Consider the following 27141-nt stretch of genomic DNA (forward strand, 5'->3'; position numbering starts at 1 on the left):
GCCGGAGATCTTGGAGGTCGAGGAGCCTGTGCCAGGTTGCTTGCTCCATGTCACGGTTCACCTGGGGGAGGTGCCGCTCCATCTCGTGAACGTGTACGCCCCTCAGACCGGCCCGCAGCAAACGCGCTTCTTTGAAGAAGTGTCCACTCTTCTTGGCTCCGTCGACGTCGGCGACTGCATTGTCCTCGGCGGGGGGGGGATTTTAACGGCACCATCGAGGCGAGGGACCGCTCCGGTGCCCCGCAGAGCACGAAGGCAATAGAGAAGTTGAGGGACCTGGTCGGGTCCTTCGACTTGGTGGACGTCTGGCGAAATCTCCATCCCGACTCCAGCGCCTTTACTTTGGTGAGGTCTGGAAGAGGATGGTCCAGAATCGACCACCTTTACGTGTCTCGGGCGTATGTCTCCTGCGTTCCGGCGGCCTCCATGTGGACGGCGCTGTGCTCGGACCACCACCTGGTGTGGGCGGAGCTCACTTCGCTTCGCGCGAGGACGGGGTCCGTGTACTGGCACTTTAATAAGGTGCTGCTGGAGGACGTGCGGTTCCAGGATTCGTCCCGTCGTTTCTGGGCCGACTGGAGAAGGAAGCAGGAGGGGATTCCCCTCCTTGAGGCTATGGTGGGACATGGGCAAGGCTCACATCCGTGTCTTCTGTCAAGAGTATGCGAGAGGGTTGACCAAGAGGCGGGTGGCCAGGCTGGGGCGCCTAGAAAAGGAGGTGCTCGACCTGGAATCCCGTCTCGGTCAAGTCGTCGAGGACCCAGCCCTGCGGACAGTGTACGAAGTGAAGAAGGCCGTGCTGAAGGACCTGGAGCTCGTCGGGTCCCGAGGCGCGTTTGTGAGGTCGTGGATCTGGTGACCGCGGCTGCCCCTTCTTCTACTCGCTGGAAAAAAGACAGGGGGTCCGTAAGCAGCTCTTGACGCTGCTGGCTGACGACGGGACTCTTGTCTCAGATCTGGAGGGCATCAGCAACAGGGCCCGAGACTATTACGGGGCTCTGTTCTCTCCGGAGCCGTCCAACGAGGAAGCGCGTAGAGTTTTGTGGGAGGACCTGCCGGAGGACACCGAAAATCTGGAAGTTCCGCTAAGCTTAGTGGAGCTTTCCAGTGCCCTCGACCAGCTCTTGAGGGGAAAAGACCCGGGGTTGGACGGGCTGACCGTGGAGTTCCACAGGGCGTTCTGGGGCGTCTTGGGGGGTGACTACGTGCGGGTCCTGGGAGAAAGTCTGGCGACCGGGGAGATGCCCCTCTCTCGGAGTAGGGCAGTCATTGTCCTGCTGCCTAAGAAGGGCGATCTCCGCCTACTTAAAAACTGGCGCCCGGTCTTCCTCCTCAGCACGGACTACAAAATCTTCGCCAGGGTAATGTCTGCTCGCTTTGGCACTGTGCTGGACCACATGATCCACCCCAACCAGTCCTACACGGTCCCGGGCCGGACAATCCACGGGTAACATCCATCTGGTCCGGGATCTGATCCATCATTCCCAGGAGGCTGGTCTGTCGGTCGCCTTCCTATCCCTAGACCAAGAGAAGGCGTTCGGCAGGGTGAATCATGAATATCTATTCGGAACTCTGCGCGCTTTCGGGTTCGGGACGCATTTCGTTGCCCGGATCTGACTTTTGTACGCCACCGCGGATGTCTGATTAAGATTAACGGGTCCTTGACGGCGCCCCTTCGCTTGAGGAGAGGGGTGCGCCAGGGATGCCCCAAGTCCGGCCAGTTATATGCCATCTGCGTGGAGCTTTTCCTGCGCCTCCTGCGGACGAGGTTGACGGGACTGGCTCTGCAAGGGCCGGGCGTGGAGGTCATCCTCTCGGCTTACGCCGATGACGTGCTCCTCATGGTCGAGGATCCCGTTGACCTGTGGAGGATGCATGAGTACCAGGAGATTTACTCGACCGCATCCTCCGCCAGGATCAACTGGGAGAAATGTTCCGGACACCTGGTGGGTCAGTGGCGGGTGGACTCCCTGCCGGAGGAGCTCAGGACTTTTACCTGGAGCACAACCCATCTCCTCTATCTGGGAGTCTATCTTAGTCCCGATGAGGAAGCCTGGCCGGCGAACTGGCAAGAGCTGGAGGCCAAGGTCGCCGCTCACGTAAGGCGCTGGACAGGACTGCTCCGATTGCTGTCCTACAGGGATCGAGCGCTCATCAAAAACCAGCTGGTAGCCACTATGCTGTGGTACCGGCTGGTCACTTGACCCCTCCCCCTGCGTTTGTCGCCAAGATACAGAAAAAGCTGGTGGACTTCTTCTGGAACAACAGGAAGCACTGGGTCTCCGCTGCGGTCTTGAGTCTCCCGCTTAGGGAGGACGGTCAGTCGTTGGTGTGCATAGGCACCCAGCTTGCGACTTTCCGTCTTCAGACCCTGCAGGGATACCTTTACGTCGAGGCCCCTCCTCAGTGGCGTGCACTGGCAACGTATTTCTTCCGCCAGCAGTACAGCCTCAATTATGACACGCAGCTCCTGTTTGTGAGCCTGGGGGGCGTCAGGACCGCCATGCGGGGGCTGCCTGTCTTTTACCAGGAACTCATCAGGGTCTGGAACAGAGTCACCACCAAGTGCAGCTCTCCCCCGTCTGGAGTGGCGGCTGTCCTGCAGGAGCCGCTGCTCAGGAACCCGTACCTCCACGACCGAGGTTTTAGGTGGCAGGCGGACGAGGGGGCTGTGGCTGGCGAGGTGACCCGGGTCAAAAACCTGCTCGATGGCGGAGGAGCGGGTTGGATGGCGCCAGATGAGCTGGCACGGTGCCTATCCTGGGCTGATGTCTGGCGCGCGGCCAATGCCATCGAGTCGCTAAAAACAGCACTGGGCCCTGACTCCATTAGGTGTGTCGAGGAGGCTCAAGCACGTGAGGAGATCCCGTCCGAACTGACCCCCGTCCGGACGGAATTCCTCATCGCCGCCAAGCCCCGAAACCTCCCTCGGGAGCCGGCGCCTCACAACTTGAGCCGCCTTGGGGGATGCCTTTCAGTTCTGCGCGGAGGGGTTTCCTGTACGGGCTGCTCCTGCACACTCTCCACCTTGCCATCCTTGCCTGCCGTCCGGACACACCATGGCACACCATCTTGCTGTTTGGAGGAGGGGGGGGGGTCCCCAATGGAGTGCACTCTACGCGGGAGTCCTCCCACTATTTATTGGGGACTTGGCCTGGAGGGTGGCGCACGGAGCAGTCCCGTGCAATAAATTTTTAAGTCGGTTCACGGGCTCCCAGGCCGCCTGCAATTTCTGCGGTCTGGAAGAATCCGTGTTCCATGTTTTTATGGAACGTGCGAGGTTGCAGCCCCTGTTCCATTATTTAAAGGGGCTGCTCCTCAAATTCTGGTTGCACTTCAGTCCCACACTCCTGATCTTTGGGCACCCTGTGTGGAGGGGAGCGGGTAGGTCCGAGGGCCTCCTCGTAGGACTGCTCCTGGGCACGGCCAAGGGGGCCACCAGCCGGTCCAGGCAGCGGGGGTCGAGGGGGTCGTTCAGCCCGACTGCCTGCCTCTCTTCCGCGTGTACATCCGAGTCAGGGTGTCCGTGGAGATGGAGCACACGATGTCCACCGGTACGCTCGTGGCCTTCCGCAAGAGATGGGTGCTGGAGGGACTGGAGTGCATCATCACCCCTGGCAACCAAATTTTAATTTGATTTTATATGTTTTAAAGTTTAATTTGTTTACTGTGCCAGGTTTTAGTGTCCCCCTCCGCTTTTAGCCGGGGGCACTTGTATAATTTGTGGTTTTAGTGCCACAAAAAAAAAGACACTTGAAAACTGTTTGGAGTGTCCCCCCCCCCCTTTTAATCCGGGGGCACTTGATTTAATTGATTTTGTTTTTGCAACAAAAGAGTTGTAGAGCTGTTGTGGGAGTGACTTAGCCACTTGAGAGCTCTGAGCCTGGTGGAAGGAGGTGCTGCAACTACTGTCTGCTTGCCTGCAACCAGAGGGACAGTGAGTCTCCAGGAGAGGAGGAAGAGGCATGCAGCTCCAGGGCATGTGAGTAATCAGGGCAATTCTAACTACCCATCTGCGCAGTTTACGGTGGGTGGCTCGGATTAAAATCACCACCTTTGTCTCTTTTGCGTGCATGTGTATTTTTCACTCCTTAACGGAACTTTATATTTAAATTTGTGAATTGGCAATTAACAGATAGCAGGAGATCATTCATCACTGGCTGGGTGTTAATTAATCTACTGTGTCATTGGGCTGACTGAGCAGCTGAAATTGGTTTGTGTACTAATTTGGTAGAAGTATAAAAAGATAAACAGCCCACAAGGGTGAGAACAGAACTTAAAAAGAAAAATGGTAATTTGGCTAGAGTGGGAATTCGGAGCAGAGGGGCAAACAGAGTAGTTTAATTGAAATTTAAGATAAGAATATAAACTAATTATAACAAGAATGGCAGCACAGGAAGCGACAGTAATGTATAGTTCCTGTAGGAGATTTGAGGAGTAGCAGAAATTAACTTACATCTGCAGGAACTGTCTCCAAGTTAGATTAGTTGCTCTAAATCCCTAAATTTGAGGTAGAGTTGGTAATACTACAATCTGAAACATCAGGGAGGGAGAAAAGTTTCTGGAGCAAGAGTTTGAGGGTAGTCAATCCTGGCAGTGGTAGAGGAAGATATTGTGACCATTCACAGGTTGGCAAAAGTGAGGATGGTGACAGGCTAGAGCAGAAACACCCTGAGCAAATCACCTTCTTTAACCAGCTTGAATCTCTGGCTTCCTGTGGAGAAGATGAGGGCTCTGGGCATGACCATCAAATGGATTATAATGGCACCAAAAGACCAAGATGGTTTGTGGGGGGTTGGTGAGATAGATTAGCCGTTCAGTTAGAATTGTTCTGATTTGACCTGACTCTTCAGTTACTACTATCTTCAAGAAAATATAATTTTAGTATGTTTTAGGGTTGAAGAAATTGTAGAAAGAAAAAGACTTGCATTTTTTTAGTGCCTTTCATGACCACCAGATGTCTCAATGCGCTTTAGTCAGTTAAGTACTTTTGAAGTATAGGCCCCAAGTTTCGCCATGATTTGCTCCTGATTTTTAGGAGCAACTGGTGTAGAACGGAGTATCTTAGAAATCGGAATTCTCGCCATTTAGTTTGCTCCAGTTCCAGTCAGTTAGAACAGTTTCACTTTGGAACAGAATTTTTTTTTCAAAAGGGGGCATGTCCGGCCACTTACGCCTGTTTTCAAAGTTTCAGCAGTGAAAACTTACTCCAAACTAACTTAGAATGGAGTAAGTGAAGATTTTTGTACGCTCGAAAAAACCTTGTCTACACTTTAGAAAATCAGGCGTAGGTTACAAATCAGGCGTAGGGAATTGGGGGTGGGGTTTAAAGGGAAGTTTACAAACATTAAACACTTCAGTTTTACAAATAAAGAGCCATCATCAATAATAAATGATGAAAACATCAATAAATCAATCAAAAAATTATCAAGAAATAATTTTTTTTAAATCAATAAATAAAACATTTTCTACTTACCGACTACAGCACCAGGAGCCCTTCAACAGCGTGCTGGGATGTCCCCCCCCACCCCCCCAGTGTGTCTCTGTCAGTGTCTCTATCTCTCTGTCTGTCTGTCTGTCTGTCTGTGTGTGTCTCTCACTGTCTGTCTGTCAGTGTCTGTGTTTCTGACAGTGAGGGGAGGGGGAGGAGAGTAGAGGGAGAGAGGGGGGGGGAAGGAGAGGGGTAGAGGGAGAGAGGGGGGGGGAGTAGGGGGAGGGATGGGGGGGAGTAGGGGGAGGGATGGGGGGGAGTAGGGGGAGGGATGGGGGGGAGTAGGGGGAGGGATGGGGGGGAGTAGGGGGAGGGAAGGGGGGGGAGTGGGGGAGGGAAAGTGGGGGAGGGAAGGGGAGGGAAGGGGGGAGGAGGAGAAGGGGGGGAGAAGGGGGAAGGGGGGGAGGAGGGGAAGGGGGGAGGAGGGGAAGGGGGGGAGGAGGAGAAGGGGGAAGGGGGGGAGGAGGAGAAGGGGGAAGGGGGGGAGAAGGGGGAAGGGGGGGAGGAGGGGAAGGGGGGAGGAGGAGAAGGGGGAAGGAGGAGAAGGGGGAGGGGTGGAAGGAGAAGGGGGAGGGGGTGGAAGAAGAAAGGGGGAGGGGGTGGAAGAAAGGGGGAGGGGTGGAAGAAAGGGGGAGGGGGTGGAAGAAAGGGGGAGGGGGTGGAAGAAGGGGGAGGGGGTGGAAGAAGGGGGAGGGGGTGGAAGAAGAAGGGGGAGGGGGTGGAAGAAGAAAGGGGGAGGGGGTGGAAGAAGAAAGGGGGAGGGGTGGAAGAAGGGGGAAGGGGGAGGAGGTGGAAGAAGGGGGAAGGGGGAGGAGGTGGAAGAAGGGGGAAGGGGAGGAGGAGAAGAAGGGAGGGAAAGAAGAGGGGGGGGGAAGGAGAGGGGGGAGGAGAGAGCGGGGGGGGGAAGGAGAGGGGGAGAAGGAGAGGGGGGGGAGGGAGGGGGGATTGGGGGGGAACGAGGGAGGGGGGTGATTGGGGAGGGGGAGAAAGGAGGTGGGGAGGGGGGGAAGGAGAAGGGGGAGGGAGGCTGAACGGGCCCGGCCCGGCCTGGCCCGAGACTTCGGGCAGGGTCCGTCCCCAGCACCAGATTTACAGGTAGGTGGCATTGGGTCGTGTCAGGGGGAGCGCGGGTCGGGATCGGGAGCGCGGGTCGGGGTCAGGGGGTGGTGGGAGGGAGGTGAGGTCGGTTCGGTTCGGGTTGGGGGGAGGGAGGGAGAGGGAGGTCAGGTCGGGGGGAGGTAGGTCAGGTCGGGTCCAGTCTGGGGGGGGGGGAGCGGGAGTCGAGTCGAGTCGGGTCGGGAGGAAGCAGGAGCTGGGCGTGGGAGGAGCCTTATTCACGCAGCCCCAGTGAGGCCATTGGGCCAGGGGCTGCGTGCTTCGGCCCCTCCCACACAGTTTTGGGTGCCTGGAGCTACTGCACATGCGCGCCCACTGTAGCGCACATGTGCAGAGGTCCCGGCACTGTTTTCAGCGCAGGGACCTGGCTCCGCCCCCTATAGCTCCTGCTGCGCTGCGCCAAGGGCCAGAGGACCTGCAGGGAGCTGGAGAATCTGGAAGTTTTTTTTAGGCGCACTTTGTGGCGCGAAAAACGGGCGTCCAGGTCGGGACTGCGCCATTCTAGACCCAGTTCGAAACTTGGGCCCATAGTCACTATTGTAATGTGGGAAACATGGCAGCCAATTTACACACAGCAAGCTCCCACAAAAAACAATGTGATAATGACCGGATAAACTGGTTTTGTTATGTTGATTGAGGGATAAATATTGGCCAGGACACCATGGATAACTCTCCTGTTCTCCTTTGAAATAGTGCCATGGGATCTTTTACATCCACCTGAGAGAGCTGACAGGGCCTCGGTTTAACGTCTCATCCGAAAGACGCCATTCCTTCAGCACTGCACTGGAGTGTCAGCTTAGATTTATGTGCTCAAGTCCCCAGAGTGGAATTTGAACCCACAACCTTCTGACTCCGAGGCAAGTCTGCTACCCACTGAGCCACAGTTGACACTGTAGCCAGTATAGCACAGCAGGAGGCCATTTGGCCCATCATATGTGTGCTGGCTCTTTGAAAGAGCTATCCAATTACTTCCACTCCCCTGCTCTTTCCCCATCTCCCTGAAAATGTTTCTTTTCAAATATTTATCCAATTTGTTTTTGAAAGTTGCTATTAAATCTGCTTCCAGCACCCTTTCAGGCAGTACATGCCAGATCATATCTTGCCGTGTTTTTTTTAAAATTCTCCTCCTCTCCCCTCTGGTTCGTTTGCCAATTATCTTAAATCTGTGTCCTCTGGTTACTGACCCTCCTGCCTGTAAACCGTTCCTCCTCATTTACTTTATCAAAACCCATCATAATTTTTAACATCTCTACTCATTCACCGCTTAACTTTCCATGCTTTAAGGAGAGCAATCCCAGCTTCCCTTGTGTCTCCACATAACTGAAGTCCCTCATCCCTTGCAGCATTCTAGTAAATCTCCTCTGCACCCCCTCCAAGGTCTTGACATCTTTCCTAAAGGGTCGTGCCCAGAATTGAACTCCATACTCCAGCTGGGGCCTAACCAGTGGTTTATAAACGTTCAGCATAACTTCCTTGCTTTTATACTCGGGAGAAATTGGCCAGCCTTGTGCATGTTTTTTCGCCGATATTCCGCCTTTTTTTGTATTCCCCTAAATTGGCCAAAGTTAATGAATGGCAGTTTTGAAATATCAGTTAAATGTGGATCGACGACGTGCACCGCTTAAAATTGGCCGTTCGGCACACCCGTGCTCGTGGTGAAAAAAAAGCGTCCAAGAAAAGTCTGTGTTGCAGCCCCAGAAACAGCGATAGGTATGAAGACCTACAAAAAGGACAAGTTGAAGTTTTTATTTTAAAATTATTTTTCAGCGATTCATTAGTTAAGTGTATAGTGAATGTTTTCTGATTGTTTATTTTTTGATTTTTGCAATTTTTTTTGTGTGTGTGTGTGTTTTCTCCCTCCCAGGGCCTGCATTTTTGGCGGTGATAGGCCTCAGGCTAACGTTGGTGAGGACCACAGTTTGCACCGCGAATCCTCATGCAACGCCGAGTTTTACCGTCGTGCGCAATTTTTTGCCAATATCACCCCCTTCAAAAATGCGACATTTTTAGTGGTATTTTTCCTGTAAAATGGCGGAAAAAATCCGATATCGCCAAAAATTGAATTTCTACCTCATAGCCTTTATTTGTAAAGCCCATGATCCCGTATGCTTTTTTCAGCAGCCTGATCAACTTTGTCCTGCCACTTTCAAAATGTGAACCCTCAGGCCTCTCTGTTCCTACACTACCTTTAAAATTGTAGCATCTAGTTTATACTGCCATAACTTGAAATTAAAAGTTTGGATGAAAATATTGTTTTAACAGTGGTGTTCTTTGGAAATGTTTAGAAGATGGTACAACAGTAACATTAATTTGCATTTATATAGCATCTTTAATGTAGTAAATATCCCGAGGTATCTCATTGCAATAGAATAGATTATAATAGGAGAACTAGGGTATGTGACTGAAAGCATTGTTAAAGAGGTAGATTTTGAAGTGACTTTTGAAGGTGGGGAGAGAAGTCGTAAGACAGAGGAAGTTAGTGAGTGAGTTCCAGAATATAAGAGTCCTGGCCGCTGAATAAAATTACAGTTACCACCTTTGCATTTCTCCAAGTTTAGTTTGCAATATACATTAATAACTTTGAAGCGGGACAGAAGTAAAACTGTCCCTGGTTTACGGATGATAAACTAAAATGTAGCAAGACATTTGGAAAAGCAAAATTCGGTCAGGCAGAGTCAGCATGGATTTGTGAAGGGGAAGTCATGTTTGACAAATTTGCTAGAATTCTTTGAGGATATAACGAACAGGGTTAGATAAAGGGGAACCAGTGGATGTGGTGTATTTGGACTTCCAGAAGGCATTTGACAAGGTGCCACATAGGAGGTTATTGCACAAGATAAAAGTTCACGGGGTTGGGGGTAATATATTGGCATGGATAGAGGATTGGCTAACTAACAAAAAACAGAGAGTCGGGATAAATGGTTCATTTTTGGGTTGGCAATCAGTAACCAGTGGGGTGCTGCAGGGATCGGTGCTGGGACCCCAACTATTTACAATCTATATAAACAAAATATATTGGAGCAAGGGACTGAGTGTAATGTAGCCAAGTTTGCCGATGATACAAAGATGGAAGGAAAAGCAATGTGTGAGGAGGACACACAAAATCTAGAAAAGGACATAGACAGGCTAAGTGAGTGGGCAAAAGTTTGGCAGATGGTGTATAATGTTGGAAAGTGTGAGGTCATGCAATTTGGCAGAAAAAATCAAAGAGCAAGTTATTATTTAAATGGAGAAAGATTGCAAAGTGCTGCAGTACAGCAGGACCTGGGGGTACTTGTGCATGAAACACAAAAGGATAGTATGCAGGTACAGCAAGTGATCAGGAAGGCCAATGGAATCTTGGCCTTTATTGCAAAGGGAATGAAGTATAAAAGCAGGGAAGTCTTGCTACAGTTATACAGGGTATTGGTGAGGTCACACCTGGAATACTGCATGCAGTTTTGCTTTCCATATTTACAAAAGGATATACTTGCTTTGGAGGCAGTTCAGAGGTTGATTCCAGAGATGAGGGGGTTGACTTATGAGGAAAGGTTGTGTCGGTTGGGCCTCTACTCATTGGAATTCAGAAGAATGAGAGGTGATCTTATCGAAACATATAAGATTATGAGGGGGCTTGACAAGAGAGGATGTTTCCACTGATGGGGGAGACTAGAACTAGGGGGCATAATCTTAGAATAAGGGACCGCCCATTTAAAACTGAGATGAGGAAAAATTTCTTCTCTCAGAAGGTCGTACATCTGTAGAATTCGCTGCCTCAGAGAGCTGTGGAAGCTGGGACATTGAATAAATTTAAGACAGAAATAGACAGTTTCTTAAACAATAAGGGTATAAGGGGTTATGGGGAGCAGGCGGGGAAGTGGAGCGGAGTCCACGATCAGATCAGCCATGATCGTATTAAATGGCGGAGCAGGCTCGAGGGGCCGTATGGCCTTTACCTGTTCCTATTTCTTATGTTCTTATATAACAGGGAAGAGATTGATCAAATACCGAAGGAGCTGGATAGATTGGGGAGCTGGGTTGCTGAAATTTAATGTGGATAAATGGAAAGTCGTGAGGTTAGGAAAGGATAATAAATAGTGGCAATATAAGCTAAATGGTGTTATTGTACAGGACATGACTCAGGAAAGTGTTTTGGGAATACTGGTGGAAAAATCACTGAAACCATCAGCACAGTATGTGACTGCAGTAGAAAAATGTAAAATAAGGGCTTGGCTGCATGGCCAGAGGAATAGTGTAGAATCTCAGAAAGTGATTGAGTTTATACAAAGATTTAGTCCAGCTCCACCTAGAATGCTGTGTACAATTCCAGTTACTGAATTATGAGGAACAACATCCTGGCATTGGAAAGGGTGAAGTGAAGGGCAACTGAATTGATAGCTGGAATTAGGAACCTGAGTTATGAGGAGAGGCTGCAGAAGCTGGGAATGTTTACATTGGAGAAGCAAAAGCCTGGGGTGATCTTACTGAAATATTCAAGATCCTAAAGGGCACAGGCAAGATAAACATCAATAGTAACAGATTCTACAAGAGGACACAACCTCAAACATAGAAAAGACAAGTTTTGATCTAACTATTTCATGCAGAGTTCGGTTAATGTTTGAAATGCAATTCCAAGAGGGGGCTGATTGCATCAGCGGTTTCAAGAGATCACTGGATAAGTACCCGGTTAAACATTTAATGGAGGGATTTGATAAGTGGGATATAATATTTACTAGACATTGGTACAAACCGGATGGATCTCAAAATAGTCTTTTATGGTTCTGTATATTTCTATATTCCTAGTAAAATCCAAACATGCAAGAAATCACTCGGTGGGTCAGATTTGACCTCTCCAAGCCCTCTGTAAAAGAGTTTTTATCTTGGCACTGTGAATGACATCATCTTTTACCATGTTGTATTGGTGATCTATGGGACCAGACTGGGGAGATTTTTGATTTGGATGCTTTCATCTGGCACTTAACATAAATCACATGGGAAATGCCGTGAAGTATTTTCCTTTAATCTCTCAGCTGGATTGTTGCTTACAATGTCCATCTCTGATTTCAATGTACAGATTTACTGTGGTTTATGTGCGTTTGTTAATCACTGAGAGGGAGGAAGGTATGGAGGGGAAAAGTGCAATGTTGATCACATTACTGTAAATTGCTAGCAGTGTACACATCAATAATAATTCTAATGCTTTAAGAAAAATAAACACAGCTGTGAGTTTTAAGTTTACCCTTAGTTTTGACTGATATTCCAAACTTGGTGAATCTCAGGGTGAGTTTTCTCAATTCTTGGGCAAGTCACTAGATACAGTGCACCACCTCGGTTAGGGGGCAGGAGTGGAGAAAGTAAGGGGAAGAGAAAGAGCAAAAGCACTGGCATAACTAATTTGGCTCATTACCGATTAGCAGTGAACATGGACACCGATAACTCTACAGATATGATATTTTGCCCTTCCATACTGACTGAAATATGGGACCATGCGGCAACCTGAAAGGGCAGGATATAGTGATACAAAATACAAATCCGAATACATTCAAGAATTATTTAAAATCATACTTTAGCTACAAGCCAACCAATAATATAGTATCAACATTATTATCAGTTTAATAGATCTACATCTTAGCCTGCATGACTGTACTGGAAGTCAGTCTGAGGATAAAATCTGTAGTCAAACAAAAGTTCTTAATTCCCCATACTAATGCTGAAAGCTTACGTTCAGTAAAAACATCAGAGTATAACACAGTGGCTTTCAAATGTATTTACATTGTAAGAAAATGAGTTCCTTCTGTGTAGTTGTACACAATCCATCTTCTGGGGCAGGAAGCAGGATGAAGCCATGGTGAGTGATGCTGTCCCTTCTGACAAAATCTATGGTATAACTAGGGCATAAGATACAATAGGTTGAGGCTGGGTTACACACTCTGTTGACACAGGGGATGAATTTACACATTTCAATTTGTCTACAATCTGATCTAATGTTTGCTTAGCATTGAGCACTGTAGGGATGAGGTTGATTCAATTGAGTATCCTCCACAGATTCTATTATACCTGCATAAAATGACTAAATTGGGGTGCTCATCAGAGGTTAAGTGTTGCCATTGTGACACGGAAGACGCTACCCTTCTTTACATATTGCGGTATTGCCCTAAAATCGTCATCTTCTGGGGGGTAGGGAGAGGGTTGTGGTCGGTGTCATGGCAGGCCAGGAGGGAACAGCTATTGATAATGATCCTAAAATATGTTTGTTAGAATTCATTTCGGAAATGAAAACTGCACCATGTTTATAGGAATTATTCTATTGACATTATCTGCACTCAAAGGAGCCCTCTACGTATTCACACTGGATGAATGAGGTTCACTAGAATGACACTGGCATTTTGTAATAAGGTAAAATGGGGTGGTGGCAGCGGCAGGAGTCAGAACTGTACCACCAGATTTAGATGAAGAGGCCCTTGAAGTAGAGAGTTAAGACGCAGAGTTGTTATAATTTAAGGGGCAAAACATTCTTCTGTGTAGTTGTCCAGATTCCGACTTCTAGGTTAGGAAATGTTGGGCCCACCTTGGGATGGAGCAACATACCTGTCTTTTCTATTTTTTCTTTAATTTGCTGAATCCTCCTTGTTTCTATTTTGGAACATTAATTAGAAAGGGGAATTCAGGTATACAATAGGGGTTTATTGCAATATCTGCACTATATTTTATGATTTATTTCATGTTTGTAACTACAATGTAACACCACTGTATTACTGTATACACTCAACTTAGATGCACACCTTGACCACAGGGGGTGAACTTGTGGGAGAAACTCCTTACCTGATCACACAGGTATATAAAGGGAGGTCCCACGCAGGGTAATCACTTCTGGAGTCCTGTAATAAAGAGTTAAGGTCACAGAGTGGCCTTGTCCCTGGAATGTGCCTCGTGTGGTTTCATGCTGTAGAGTAAGGACTTTACATTGGCGGTGAGAAACGGGAATTCACGACCCACGAGAATGGCCACCGGTAGCACAGATGAACGGTACTGTGTTGGGGAAGACTGGTACGATTTTGTCGAGAGGCTTCAGCAAAGCTTCGTAACTAAAGACTGGCTAGGGGATGCAGCGGCCGACAAGCGACGGGCTCATCTCCTGGCCAGCTGCGGGCCAAAGACTTATGCGCTCATGAAGGACTTACTGGTACCCGAAAAGCCGTCGGACAAAACCTTTGAAGAGCTCAGCAAATTAATCGGAGAGCACCTCAAACCGGCGAGCAGCATACACACGGCTCGACACATTCTACACACACCGACGTCGTGAAGGACAGAGCATACCGGACTTTGTAGCAGACCTCCGGCATTTGGCCAACCTCGAAGTTCACAGACGCCTGCAGGGGGGAGATGCTAAGGGACTTCTTCATCAAGAGTATCGGTCATGCGGGAATTTTTCGCAAGTTAATTGAGACCAAGGATTTGACCTTGGAAGCGGCGGCGTTGTTAGCTCAAACTTTCATGGAAGAGACGAAAATGATTTACGCGCGCAATTCTGCCTCTAATGCGGCGATGGATCAGGGAGTCAACATCATAAATGCTACTCAGAGCCCCGCAGGCAGGCAGGGGCAGTCCGACATTTACCAGGCAGCAATAGATCCCAGAGCAGAATCTTAACAGAGACAATGGCAGGCTGAACGGACGTTCACGCCATCACAGTGAACAATGCGGCCCGGAATGGGGCCATTGACACCCAATAGGGTACTTAAGAGCAGTCAAAGGGACAGTCAGCGCGGAATTCCTGGCCATAGTCCCTTTGTCCCCAACAATGGAAACTTTAACTCATGCTGGAGGTGTAGGGGAAAACACTCAGCCAGATCTTGCAGCTTCCAACATTTTGTCTGCAGAAACTGCAATCTCCGTGGCCATTTAGCACGAATGTGCAGAAAACCTGCAACCAGACTGATGTATGAGACAGAGGGACCAGAAGAGGGTTCTGTGAGGCAGGATGACTTTTGGGGCAAATCGATGGACGCCGAGGTTCAGCGGGTCCATGTGGCGAATATTCACAGTTCATACACCAAAACGCCACCAATGATGATGAGGGTTTTGTTGAACAGTATCCCAGTACGCATGGAGCTGGACACTGGGACCAGCCAGTCACTCATGGGTGTTCAGCAATTCGAGAAGCTATGGCCACTCAAAGCCATTAGACTCAAATTAGAACGTATTGAGACACAATTACGGACTTACACCAAGGAAATCATTCTGGTGCTAGGCGGTGCTAGGCAATGCAATGATGGCTGTCACACACAATGGGCTAGTGAACCGGCTGCCACTCTGGATTGTCCCGGGCAATGGTCCTGCTCTGCTGGGGAGGAGCTGGTTAGCCGAGATGAACTGGAAATGGGGGGATGTTCACGCAATGTCCTTAGTGGAACGAAGTTCGTGCTCACAAGTCCTACAACAATTCGAGTCACTATTTCAACCAGGCATCGGGACTTTCAAAGGCACTAAAGTAGTGATACACATCACCCCGGACATCAGGCTAGTGCACCACAAAGCCAGAGCGGTGCCGTATGTGATGCGGGAAAAAATGGAGAACGAATTGGACCGGCTGTTGAGAGAGGGCATCATCTCGCCTGTTGAATTCAGCGACTGGGCGAGCCCCATCGTTCCCATTCTAAAAGCAGATGGCTCTGTCAGGATCTGTGGCGACTACAAGGCCACCATCAATCGGGTGTCCCTATAAGACCAAAACCCGCTCCCAAGAGCGGAGGACCTCTTCGCCACGCTGGCAGGTGGCAAGCTGTTCACCAAGTTGGACCTCACTTCAACCTATATGACCCAGGAACTGGCCGACGAATCCAAACTACTGACCACCATCACCACACGCAAGGGACTGTTTGCGTATAACAGGTGCCCATTTGGCATTCGATTAGTGGCCGCGATTTTTCAATGTAACATGGAAAGCCTGCTTAAATCCATTCCTGGAACGATCGTATTCCAAGACGACATCCTTATCATGGGTCGAGATACCGAGGAACACCTCCACAACCTGGAGGAGGTGCTACGCCGACTGGACCGGGTAGGCCTGCGACTCAAGAAGTCTAAATGTGTGTTTTTAGCTCCTGAGGTTGAGTGTCTGGGCAGGAGGGTTGCCGCATATGGGATTCGGACCACCGAATCCAAAACAGAGGCGATTCGACGAGCCCCCAGGCCCTGCAACGCATCGGAGCTGCGTTCATTCCTGGGACTGTTGAACTATTTTGGGAACTTTCTGCTGAACTTGAGCACGTTGTTGGAGCTGCTACACATGCTCCTGCGTAAGGGTTGCGAAAGGTTTTGGGGTACTGTCAGGAACAGGCTTTTGATCGGGTGTGAAACCTACTTTGTTCAAACAAATTGTTGACCCTGTACGACCCCCGTAAACATTTAGTTCTGACTTGTGATGCATCGTCCTATGGGGTTGGGTGTGTGTTGCAGCAGGGTAATGCTGAGGGTCAGCTACAACCTGTGGCTTATGCCTCCAGGTCGCGCTCTCAAGCAGAACGGGGATATGGCATGGTCGAGAAGGAAGTGCTTGCATGTGTCTATGGTGTAAAAAAAAAATGCATCAGTACCTCTTCGGTAGGAAGTTTGAATTAGAGATGGACCACAAGACACTCACATCCCTGTTGTCAGACAGCAAGGCTGTCAATGGCAAAGCATCAGCTCGCATACAGCGGTGGGCCCTCACGCTGGCTGCTTATGACTACTCCATCCGGCACCTGTCCGGCACTGAAAACTGCGCTGACGCACTCAGCAGGCTCCCACTGGCCACCACCGAGAGGGCAGCTGAGCAAAGCGCTGAGATGGTCATGGCTGTCGATGCCTTTGACAGTGCAGGCTCCTCCGTCACAGCCCGCCGGATCAAAATCTGGACAAACCGAGATCCCCTCCTATCCTTGATTAAGAAATGTGTCCTGACTGGGGATTGGGCGCCCGCACACGGAGCATGCCCTGAGGAGGTCAGACCATTCCACAGGCGGATGTATGAGCTCGCCATCCAAGCCGACTGCCTACTACGGTGCAGCCGGGTAGTCATGCTCCAGAAGGGCAGGGAGGCATTCATCAGGGAACTCCACAGTGAGCACCCAGGCATTGTGATGCTGAAGGCCATTACCCGGTCACATGTTTGGTGGCCTGGAATTGATTCAGACCTGGAACACTGTTCGCAGGTGCACGACCTGTGCCCAGCTGGGTAATGCCCCCAGGGAGGCCTGCTCAGCCCGTGGTCCTGGCCCACCAAGCAATGGTCACGCATTCACATTGACTACGCGGGCCCGTTCATGGGGAAGATGTTCCTCATTATAGTAGATGCGTACTAGAAATGGATCGAGTGCATCATCCTGAATTCATGCACTTCATCCAAACTGTGGAAAGCCTACGTGCGATCTTTGCAACCCATGGCTTGCCGGACATCCTGGTTAGTGACAATGGCCCGTGTTTCACGAGCTATGAATTCTGGGAATTTATGTCGGGCAATGGCATCAGCCACGTCAGGACGGCGCCGTTCAAGCCGGCCTAAAATGGCCAGGCGGAACGGGCAGTACAAATCATTAAGCAAGGTATGCTCAGGATTCAAGGACCCTCCCTACAATGCCGCCGATCCTGCTGGCCTATAGATCCTGCCCACACTCGCTCACAAGGATCCCGCCCGCAGAGCTACTCATGAAACGGATACTCAAAACTCGGTTGTCCCTCATCCACCCAGTCCTGACCGACATAGTTGAGGGCAAGCGCAAGTCACAAAACGAGTACCATGGCCATAATTCAAGGGGGAGATGTATAGAAATAAATTATCCTGTATTCATCCTCAATCATGGCCAGATATACCGTAAGCATCTGGACCGAGTAAAAAAAAAGCTTCAGCATGGACACGGAGGAACCTGAAGAAGACCATGAGATGGAGCTCACACTACCACCAGTGAACGAGCAACAAGAACAATCAGAAGAATGCACAGTCCCCGAGGTCAGCCCGGACAGGCCGGAATCACCACAGGTGACAGACACTCACGTCAGTGTCCAACAACCAGAGCCCCAACTGCGGCGCTCCACGAGGGAGCGTAGACCAGCTGAAAGACTGAATCTATGATCCCAGTAAGACTTGGGGGCGGGGGGGGGAAGGTGATGTCATGTTTGTAACTACAATGTAACACCACTGTATTACTGTATACACTCAACTTAGAGGCACACCTTGACCACAGGGAGTGAACTTGTGGGAGACACTCCTTACCTGATCACACAGGTATATAAAGGGAGGTCCCACGCAGGGTCATCACTTCTGGAGTCTTGTGATAAAGAGTTAAGGTCACAGAGTGGCCTTGTCCCTGGAATGTGCCTCGTGTGGTTTCATGCTTTAGAGTAAGGACTTTACAATTTACATGGTGAGCTGTGTCAGCTTGTGTTTCTTATTTAGTTTGTGGAATAGATGGTGTTGAGATAGTCAGCGTGTTGGGCTAAATGATCTTTTCCTTTTCTTGAAATGTTTTATGTACTTTTCGCAGTAGACAAAATAGTGTTTATCAGTACAGATTTTCTACAGTTAAAATCAAATGCATCAAAGTAATATTTGAAAAAGTACAGAATTTATATCAAGCCGTTTTGCATTGAAATTTTAAATTATTCAAATCTTTTGCACTTTGTCTAACTTCTAGTATCAGTATGTAAAACAGGCAGCTTCAGAGTAAAGGGATTTTCCTCAATCATCTGAAACAGAAGTCTTTCTGAAGTCTTATTTTTTTTAAATAATGGCTTTGCTATAATCTTTAATATTCCATAAACTCACAATAGGACTAAAGGCATTTCTGACACCAAGAGATCATTCATTACATAGCAGCATCTAGACATTAATCCTTTCAATGCAAACGTCCCGAGATTTCACTTATCAGTTATGCTCTTCATGAATGGTTTTATTATTTGAGAACATTAAAGTACTCATCGGAAATATATTTACTCTGTAGGTAAAAATGAGTTTTTTTGTAAATCACAGCATGTTGTTCATGCAATAAAAAGCATGCTAAAAATATGCAAATGTTTTTTCCTTTAAGCTGATCTGAATGTACCTGTGCTTGCCTGGCTGCAGGCAATTAGAACTGTGTTCCATCAATGAACTAGCTTTTAGCTTTCACTTTTTATAGATTGTAACCATAAACCTTAAGCTACGCAGTCAATGAAGATACAACAGTTTCACTAAAATACACTAAGAGGCTTCATATTCACAGAATACCAATTTTGTTCAGTTACTGGTCAGTGTAGATTAATGATCCCTAAGTACTTCATGAAAATGGATCAATTATGCATGGTTTGGATAGCCTTCCAGGTAAACTATACCATTTAATTACACTACAATGTTTGACCCAGAGTAAATGGATTCAAGCCCAGTGACATAATTGTTGGTTGAGCTGTTGTAGAATGTAATTCAGAAAATGAGGACTCAACTTTTTGGCCCTGAGGAATGGAGGTCTGCAAAGAGTGTGATCCAGGTCAGTGGAAGGAGGTGGGATTGGCAATGAGTGCCACCTCCAGCAACCGCTACACAGCTATCTATTTCCAGAAGATATTCACTGACTTCGTCAGGACAGCAAAAGTAACAGAAGAGAGTCAAACCATACAACATTGTACTGTAATAAGCATGTTTTCCAGTTTCAGCAATTATTTTGCACGTTCTACAACTGACCACTTATATGCAGGAGGTACCCCAGTACTTTCCATACCCCTTCCTTCCCCTCTAAGTGTTCCTTTATTCAGAATTTAACATATTGAGAAGCAGTGGAAGACACAAGATAGGTATTTAATTGCCAGCACCTGTTCTCATTCCTATGAAGAAATGTTTTCTGAAATGTGGGTTGTATTCCATAAGTTGACAGACACAGTGCCTTCATTTTTTTTAACTTTCTTCTTAAAGGGGAAATGGACCACAACCAAAGACAAGAAAATAATACCTCAAATTTATGAGTCTCCGGCAGCAAATTATCAAGCAGCCACCTCAGAATCCCCTGCTGGAGGCTAGGACTGAAAGGGCACTCAGCGGCAGGTGCCAATAGGAACGCAAAGTGGTCTTAAACAGTAAAAAGTTTGTCAGATTTGTTTTCTTTGGCTAACAATTTTAGCACAGTGAGAGCAGGCCTGTACAAAAGAGTAGCAACATAATCTCCAACTGAAGCTTTAGTAGCTATGGAGGGAGGCTACCTGTCAGCGAGTGTCTGAATTGCCTTTATTGCCAATGGGGAACCAGGGTGATGAAGCTCATTTGGCAGTGTGCCGGATCATCGTCAGCTGAACATCTCCCTTCAGAGCTGTTCCCGCAGCTGTCTGTCAGCTGGCACAACTCAGCTACTACTTCAGGAGGGGGAGGTAGCCTTCAGGATATATATCAAAATAAGTATACATTTTGAAAATCAAAACGAATATCATTGCAAATGGTAAAATCACAGCCAGCAAAAGCAGATCAGCCAGCCTCCCTTATGCCTCTCCGTTACTCTACTTTGAAGAGGATGGGGAGGAGGATCAGGTGGACCACTGCAGAGATACCACAAGTTGAAGAAGCACTGTCAGTAGCCTGTGGCTCCTATTCACTGGTATCCATGCTTACCTGTTTGCAGATGCAGACAATACTACTTCACCGTGTTCCCTCAGAAATATTTTCAAAAGCTGCATTTTCCTCACAAAGCTATAACTAATCGGTTCCCCAGGCTCAGTTGGAAATCTTAAAACTTAAAAAAAAATTTAAATATTTAAAAGCACTCTGAGGGGACAGGGTGGGGGGAGTGCCACACAGGTTATTGAACAAAATTAGGGCTCATGGGATTGGGAGTAATATACTAGCATGGATTGAGGATTGGTTAATGGACATAAAACAGAGATTAGGAATAAACAGGTCATTTTCGGGTTGGCAGGCTGTAACTGGTGGGGTACCGCAAGGATCAGTGCTTGGGCCCCAGCTATTCATAATATCAATGATTTGAATGAGAGGACCAAATGTAATATATCCAAGTTTGCTGATGATACAAAACTAGGTTGGAATGTAAGTTGTGAGGAGGATGCAAAGAGATTTCAAGAGGATATAGACAGGCTAAGTGAATGAGCAAGAACATGGCAAATGGAATATATTGTGGAGAAATGTAAAGTTATCCACTTTGGTATGAAAAAGAGAAAAGCAGAGTATTTTTTAAATGGTGAGCAATTCAGAAATGTTGGTCTTCAGAGGGACCTGGGTATCCTTGTACACAAATCACAAAGTGAACATGCAGGTACAGCAAGTAATTAAGAAAGCAAATGGTATGTTGGCCTTTATTACAAGAGGATTTCAGTATAAGAGTAAAGACGTCTTACTGCATTTATATAGAGCACTGGTGAGACCGCACCTGGAGTATTATGTACAGTTTTGGTCTCCTTACCTAAGGAAGGATATATGTGCCACAGAGGAAACGCAATGAAGGTTCACCAGACTGATTCCTGGGATAGGGGGATTCTCCTACGAGGAGAGATTGAGCAGACTAGACCTATATTCTCTGGAGTTTAGAAGAATGAGAGGTGACCTCACTGAAACATACAAAATTCTTACAGGGCTTGACAGGGTAGATGCAAGGAGAATGTTTCCTCTGGCTGAGGAGTCTAGAACCAGGGATCACAGTCTCAGAATAAGGCGTCGGCCATTTAGGACGGAATTGAGGAGAAACTTCTTCACTCAAAGGATGGTGAATTTTTGGAATTCTCTACCCCCGAGGGCTGTGGAGGCTCAGTCTTCGAGTATATTCAAGACAGAAATTGATAGATTTTTGGATATTAAGGGATATGGGGATAGTGCAGGAAAGTGGAGTTGAGGGAGAAGATCAGCCATGATCTCATTGAATGGTGGAGCAGGCTCGAGGTGCCGAATGGCTTACTCCTGCTTCTAATTCTTATGTTCTTATAACAAGCATGCAGTGGCCAACTAAGTCCAAGTCCATCCCCGGCAGGGAGCAGGTCGGGGGGGGAGGGGGGAGGGGAGGAGAGGAGAGGAGAGGAGGAATCAGGACAGGTGACAGAGGAAAATTTATCCAGCACTTTTCTGAGGTAGGGAATCAGTGATAGGCCTCCCTGCCCCATTTTCCTCCTATTAACACTCTGAGTCTGTCTGAATATGGATGGGGTCAAGCAGGAAAATCCAGCCCATTCCATGTTTAATACAATTTGAATGACCCAGTTCCTAATCACAATATTATATGTTTGAGACACTTTAATTTAAAAAAAAAGATATTTCCAAATGGTAAATTTAACACTAAGCTTTTTCATTTTAGCCATTTCGCAATAAGCTGGTATGTCAAGCTTACCTGCAGCACATAGATTGGTACAGGGGTTGATGGCATTGAGCTGGCTGAAATAATACGAATGACCATTGGATTCAATTCCCTCTCTATTTCCTCAGTCATGACAGATTTATCCACTGACACAGTGAAAAGGGCATCCAGTATTCCAGGGATTAATGTGTCCATTTTATTTGTGACTGATTTATCTCCTGGTGGTGAAAAGGAGAGAATCATTAGCAAAAGCAATTAAATTAAGTAAAATAAAAAGATGAGCAGTGAATCACTGCCACTTAGAGCTTGGTGTTTTTCAGTAGAACTGCATACAAGGGAGGCCATTCAGCCTATCATATCTAGACTGGCTCTTTGCTAGAGCAATCCAAGACTAGTGATGTTGCCATTATCTCTTCTCAGAATTTCCTCTCCTTCAAATATATCTCCACTTTTACCTTAAAAGGGATATGAGGCCTGACTCAATCGTGGCTTTCAAAAGGGAATTGGATACGTACGTGAAGGAAACGCACTTGCAGGGCTACTGGGAAAGGGCGGGAGAGTAGGATTAGCGGAAGTGCTCTTGCAGAAAGCCAGCGCGGGCTTGATTGGCCAAATGGCCTCTTTCTGTGCTGAAACCATTCGATGATAATCTCTGACTCAACTACTCCAAGCATTCCAATGTTCCAATAACTCTGTGTAAAGACATTTCTCTTAACCTTTCTCCTTGTTTTCTTAGTACACAGCCACCAATTTTAAACAGACTAATTAATTTTGTTATTTGACTTTGTGTTTGTAAATTAATTTTGTGCTCATCAAGGTAACTGAAAGTGCATTAAAGCATTTTTTTTTTCTCTTGCCACCTGGTATCAGCAATAACTATTCCCAGGTCAGGTACAAAAATCTGGCTAGTGTTGATAGCTCTCTGTAGACATCTCTAGACACACAGTCACCCTCTTCACCATCTATTTGCCTTCGCAACATCAGGAAACATGGCGCCATCTTCCATTTGTATGCCAACAATCCCAGCTCTACTTCTTCGCTTCCTCCATTGGTCCAAAGGCTGTTGCTACATCTCCAACATGACTGACATTAAGCCTGGATAACCAAAATATGCTCCAGCGCAATGTCGATAAAATCAAAGCCATCTTTTTTTGGTTCCTACCAACACTTCCATGTCTGTGGCCTTCACTCAATCAATCTCCCAGCTGTCAGCTCCTCTGGTTGAGATAGGAAAAAAATACTTTAATTTATATACCATCTGTCACAACCTCAGGATGTCCCAAAGCGCTTTACAACCAATGAAGTACTTTTGAAGTGTGGTCATTGTTGTAATGTAGGAAACACTGCAGCCAATTTGCAGCCGGCCATCTGCCTCTTTATGCCTTTTTTGACTGGGCTACTGGCCATCGAAATCTTAATGTGGCCCAGCTGTTAAAATCGACCAGACCTCCCACAGAAACTCCTAGACGAGAAGTCTGGCACATCTCCTCCTCCTGCCTTCTGCCTGGGAGTTAAAATCTCAGCTTCAGGAACCTATACGTCACTCTATGTATTCTTATTCTCAAGGCCATTCCTAACCAGTGTCAGCTGTGGCTCAGTGGGTAGTACACTTGCCTCTGAGTCAGAAGGTTGTGGGTTCAAGCCCTACTCCAGGGACTTGAGCACAAAAATCTAGGCTGATACTCCAGTTCAATGCTGAGGGAGTGTTGTACTGGAGAAGATGCCGTCTTTCGGATGAGACATTAAACCGAGGCCCCGTCTGCTCTCTCAGATGGACGTATTTCCATGGCACTATTTTGAAAAAGAGCAGGGGAGTTATCCCAGTGTCCTGGCCAATAGTTATCCCTCAATCAACATAACAAAACCAGATTATCTGGTCATTATCACATTGCTGCTTGTGGGAGCTTGCTGTGCGCATATTGGCTGCCGTGTTTCCTGCATTACAACAGTGACTACACTCCAAAAGTACTTCAATAGCTGTAAAGCGCTTTGAGACACCAGTGGTTGTGAAAGGCGCTATAGAAATGTAAGTCTTTTCTTAAACAACTTAACCAACTTTTAAATTGATTAATTAATAGAGCAATAACTGCTTTTGCTTGTGCTGGGAATGTATTCTAGATATCCATTACTATTGTGGATTAAACAATTACTTTTAATCTCTTGCCTTGCTTGAAGTTTGTTAATTTTGTACTCGGATCCTCTAGTTCTATGCTCACAGACCAAGTTAAATTATTCATTTGTCTGCGCATTTAAAAGGTTTTCAGAGAAAACATGTCCTGTTTGCTAAATCTGCAAATGAATCTCTTTGGAGTAGTAGGCAACTGTATTTTAAAATATTTTGTGAATTAAGAACAAACGTTCATATCTTGCATATGTATGCAGACCTCCCTAGATGCTGTGCTGCCAATTACTGTTGCGTCAAGTGTAGCACTTAGTGGAGGTGAGATGCCTTGGCAATGGAGGAAGGCAACATTTATATGTTGTCACACATCAGCACTCCAGCAACTGGCCAGAGTGCAGTACTCTAGAAAATGTGGAGATGTCCACAGTTATCCACTGTTCTCAATAATAAAAGATTAAACAAAACTCCAAAACAAAAATATCAGTTTGAGTATCAACGAATGTAAAATACAGATGGAAAGTTAAAAGTGAAATCACCATTCAGTGCAACAAGCACGCTGCTTCTGGATTTGGAGGCAATAATAGTTCACCAACTACTTACGTAATTACAGTAAAATCAATTGGGTCTTTTGAAGTGCTGTGGCTTACCACAAACGATGTGTTACCACATTTCCAGAGTGAACCTTCCACATGATTGAAGCTGTTCCTGGAACAGCACAAATACAACCAGCTGTATGGGCCACAGGCAATATAACAGAAGCAAAATTCATTGTTGGAAGTCTAACATACATGTAGTTATTTGTTATACTATGCAACATTTTCCATAGTTAAATATGCATATTAGTCTCTGTGCACTTTCAAGGGAATGTTAACAAAACAGTGATGGAATAATGATTTAAATTAGCTGTCACTGATTTAGATGACTCCATGGCTATAAAGTGTGCATTTGCCACGCACAAATATTCTGTGTATTTACAATCAAACAATAGCTTTTCACCCATGGCACATCCATAGGTCTGACTAATTCATGTTTTGTCTGGATAATAGAATGATTTAGCTGGCACAGGACAATTGAGCAAATACAAAAGATTTTAAGCATGAGAATAATTGCCAGCATTTCCCTTCGTTAAGTATATGGACATAGTATGCATGCCACAAACTGTTTAGTGTTAACATGCTGCACCTTGACTGAGGCTACATCTCAAGCACAGCAACCTTTCACGTTTTTTACATATTGACATGTATACCTATACTGATGCAGCACACACTTTCTAGCTGGTGCTGAAGCATAAAACTTTTTGTACAGAAAACCTTGGAAGTTATGCCCACAAATTTATGCCTAGGTTAAGCACTAAGCACAAGTGGAGGTAACCGCAGAGGAACAAGAAAGGCTAGCTGCACGCTGCTTTGGTCATGGGCTTACATGCAAATTGGGATGAAGGGCACTTGAATCAGGCTTCCACCATCGCAACAATTTGTATCTGCTTGCAGAATAAGACTACACCTAACCGGAGAGAATGGTGTGATGCCAGAGGAGGCCCCGCCCAATTTAACTTCCTTAAGCTTAGAGAATAATAAATCCCAGAAATGCTAGCCCTGGAGTGGGAGATGGTGTCATAATCAAAACTACTACCGTCCTTTTCTTACTCTTCCTCTCTTTACTGACTCACTCTGTAACACACAGGCATTCGGTGCATCACAGCACCGTGGTACACTATAGATTAGCATGTCAACTCTGTTAGAATACTGGCAGCAAGAGACCTCTTCTAACATGCTCTTTCTGTAATTCGACAGGCATCCCTGCAGAGCCAGAACCAGGGAAGACAAAAAAGCCATCATGGACAGAACCATTTCACCTGTCACAGGTATCAGAATAGCCACATCCATTCTGGTCAGAACCAACTAGTCAGATTGAGGAAGTACCACCAAGTGAAGCATTAAGCACAAGTGAGGAGGAGCAAGTGAAGGTAGCGGCAGAGGAACAAGAAGTACGTATCCATTTTTGGGAAGATGTATGTAAATGATGCAGTAATAATGGCGTTATTATTTCTACCTCTTTTACGCTGAGTCTTAATCACACTAGTATAAAACTGGCATCCAGGCTTGTTGGGTGCTATTCTGAAGATGGAAGTAAGTTTACTCTTGTAGTTAAAACCTAATTATTTTATTATATCTTTTTTTTTTCTATCTACTTTGCCATCTCCTTTGTACCTTTTGCTCAGAGGTTGCCAATTACATTTTTTTTTTCAGTTTCGTTGTGGGTCAGTCTGGGCCCCAGAAGGAAACCTTGGGACTCCCCTCCATCCTCCGATCAGGATTCCCCTCCAAGAGCATTTATCATCTACACGAGACTGTACCCTGGGTCCCCGGCGGTAGTCTCACGTCGCCTGATTTCAACAGCCGGGCAGTCACTTCCCACCAACATCTCAGCTGTTTCACCTCCAAATTCAGCAAGCAGTATGCTAATGAGGCCCAGCAGTTAAAATCGGTTGAACTGGTTTACTGCCGCTCCTGGATGGGCTGCCACATGCTTTGTTGTATTCCTGCCTGGGAGTTAAAAATGAGCCATAGTGTGTATATATACCTGCTTCAGAGTAGAGTGCTTGTTTTGGGAGTCTATCTATCGAGTATGCGGACAATGTGGCCCGTCCATCGGAGCTAATTGAGCGTAATCAATGCTTCGATGCTGGGAATGCTGGCCTGAGAGAGAACACTGATGCGCCTATCCGAAACAAGCACTCTACTCTGAGCTGCGTCATGGCAAGCGAGTCCTAGGAGGGCAGAGAAAACGCTTCAAGGACTCTCTCAAAGCCTCCTTGGGAAAAAAATTTTATATCCCCACCGACTCTTGGGAATCCCTGGCTCAAGACCGCTCAAAGTGGAGGAGAAGCATTCGAGAAGGCGCTGCATTTGAGACTCTTCGTCGGGAGCATGCGGAAGCCAAGTACAAACAGGAGCATATGACAAATCAAGCACCCCATCCACCCGTCCCTTCAACCACCACCTGCCTGCCTGTCTGTAGATCCCGCATTGGACTCATTAGTCACTTTAAAACTCATATTAGTGTGTAAGCAAGTCATTCTCGACTTCGGGGGACTGCCTAAGAAGATGAAGATATACCTGCTTAGACATCCTTTC

General features: G+C 47.0%; 1 protein-coding gene across 1 annotated transcript in view; it reads right to left on the reverse strand.

Moving 5' to 3' along the window:
* The window catches only part of cfap92 (cilia and flagella associated protein 92 (putative)), a 126025-nt gene that overhangs the window by 64586 nt on the left and 34298 nt on the right, over positions 1–27141 (reverse strand). Inside the window, exon 7 of the mRNA XM_070894768.1 lies at positions 21916–22100. Within this exon, the coding sequence (XP_070750869.1) occupies positions 21916–22100 (185 nt within the window). The remainder of the gene's footprint in view (positions 1–21915; positions 22101–27141) is intronic.

This window comes from Pristiophorus japonicus, chromosome 12 (genome assembly GCF_044704955.1).
Source record: "Pristiophorus japonicus isolate sPriJap1 chromosome 12, sPriJap1.hap1, whole genome shotgun sequence".
In the NCBI taxonomy this organism is placed as follows: Eukaryota; Metazoa; Chordata; class Chondrichthyes; family Pristiophoridae; genus Pristiophorus; species Pristiophorus japonicus.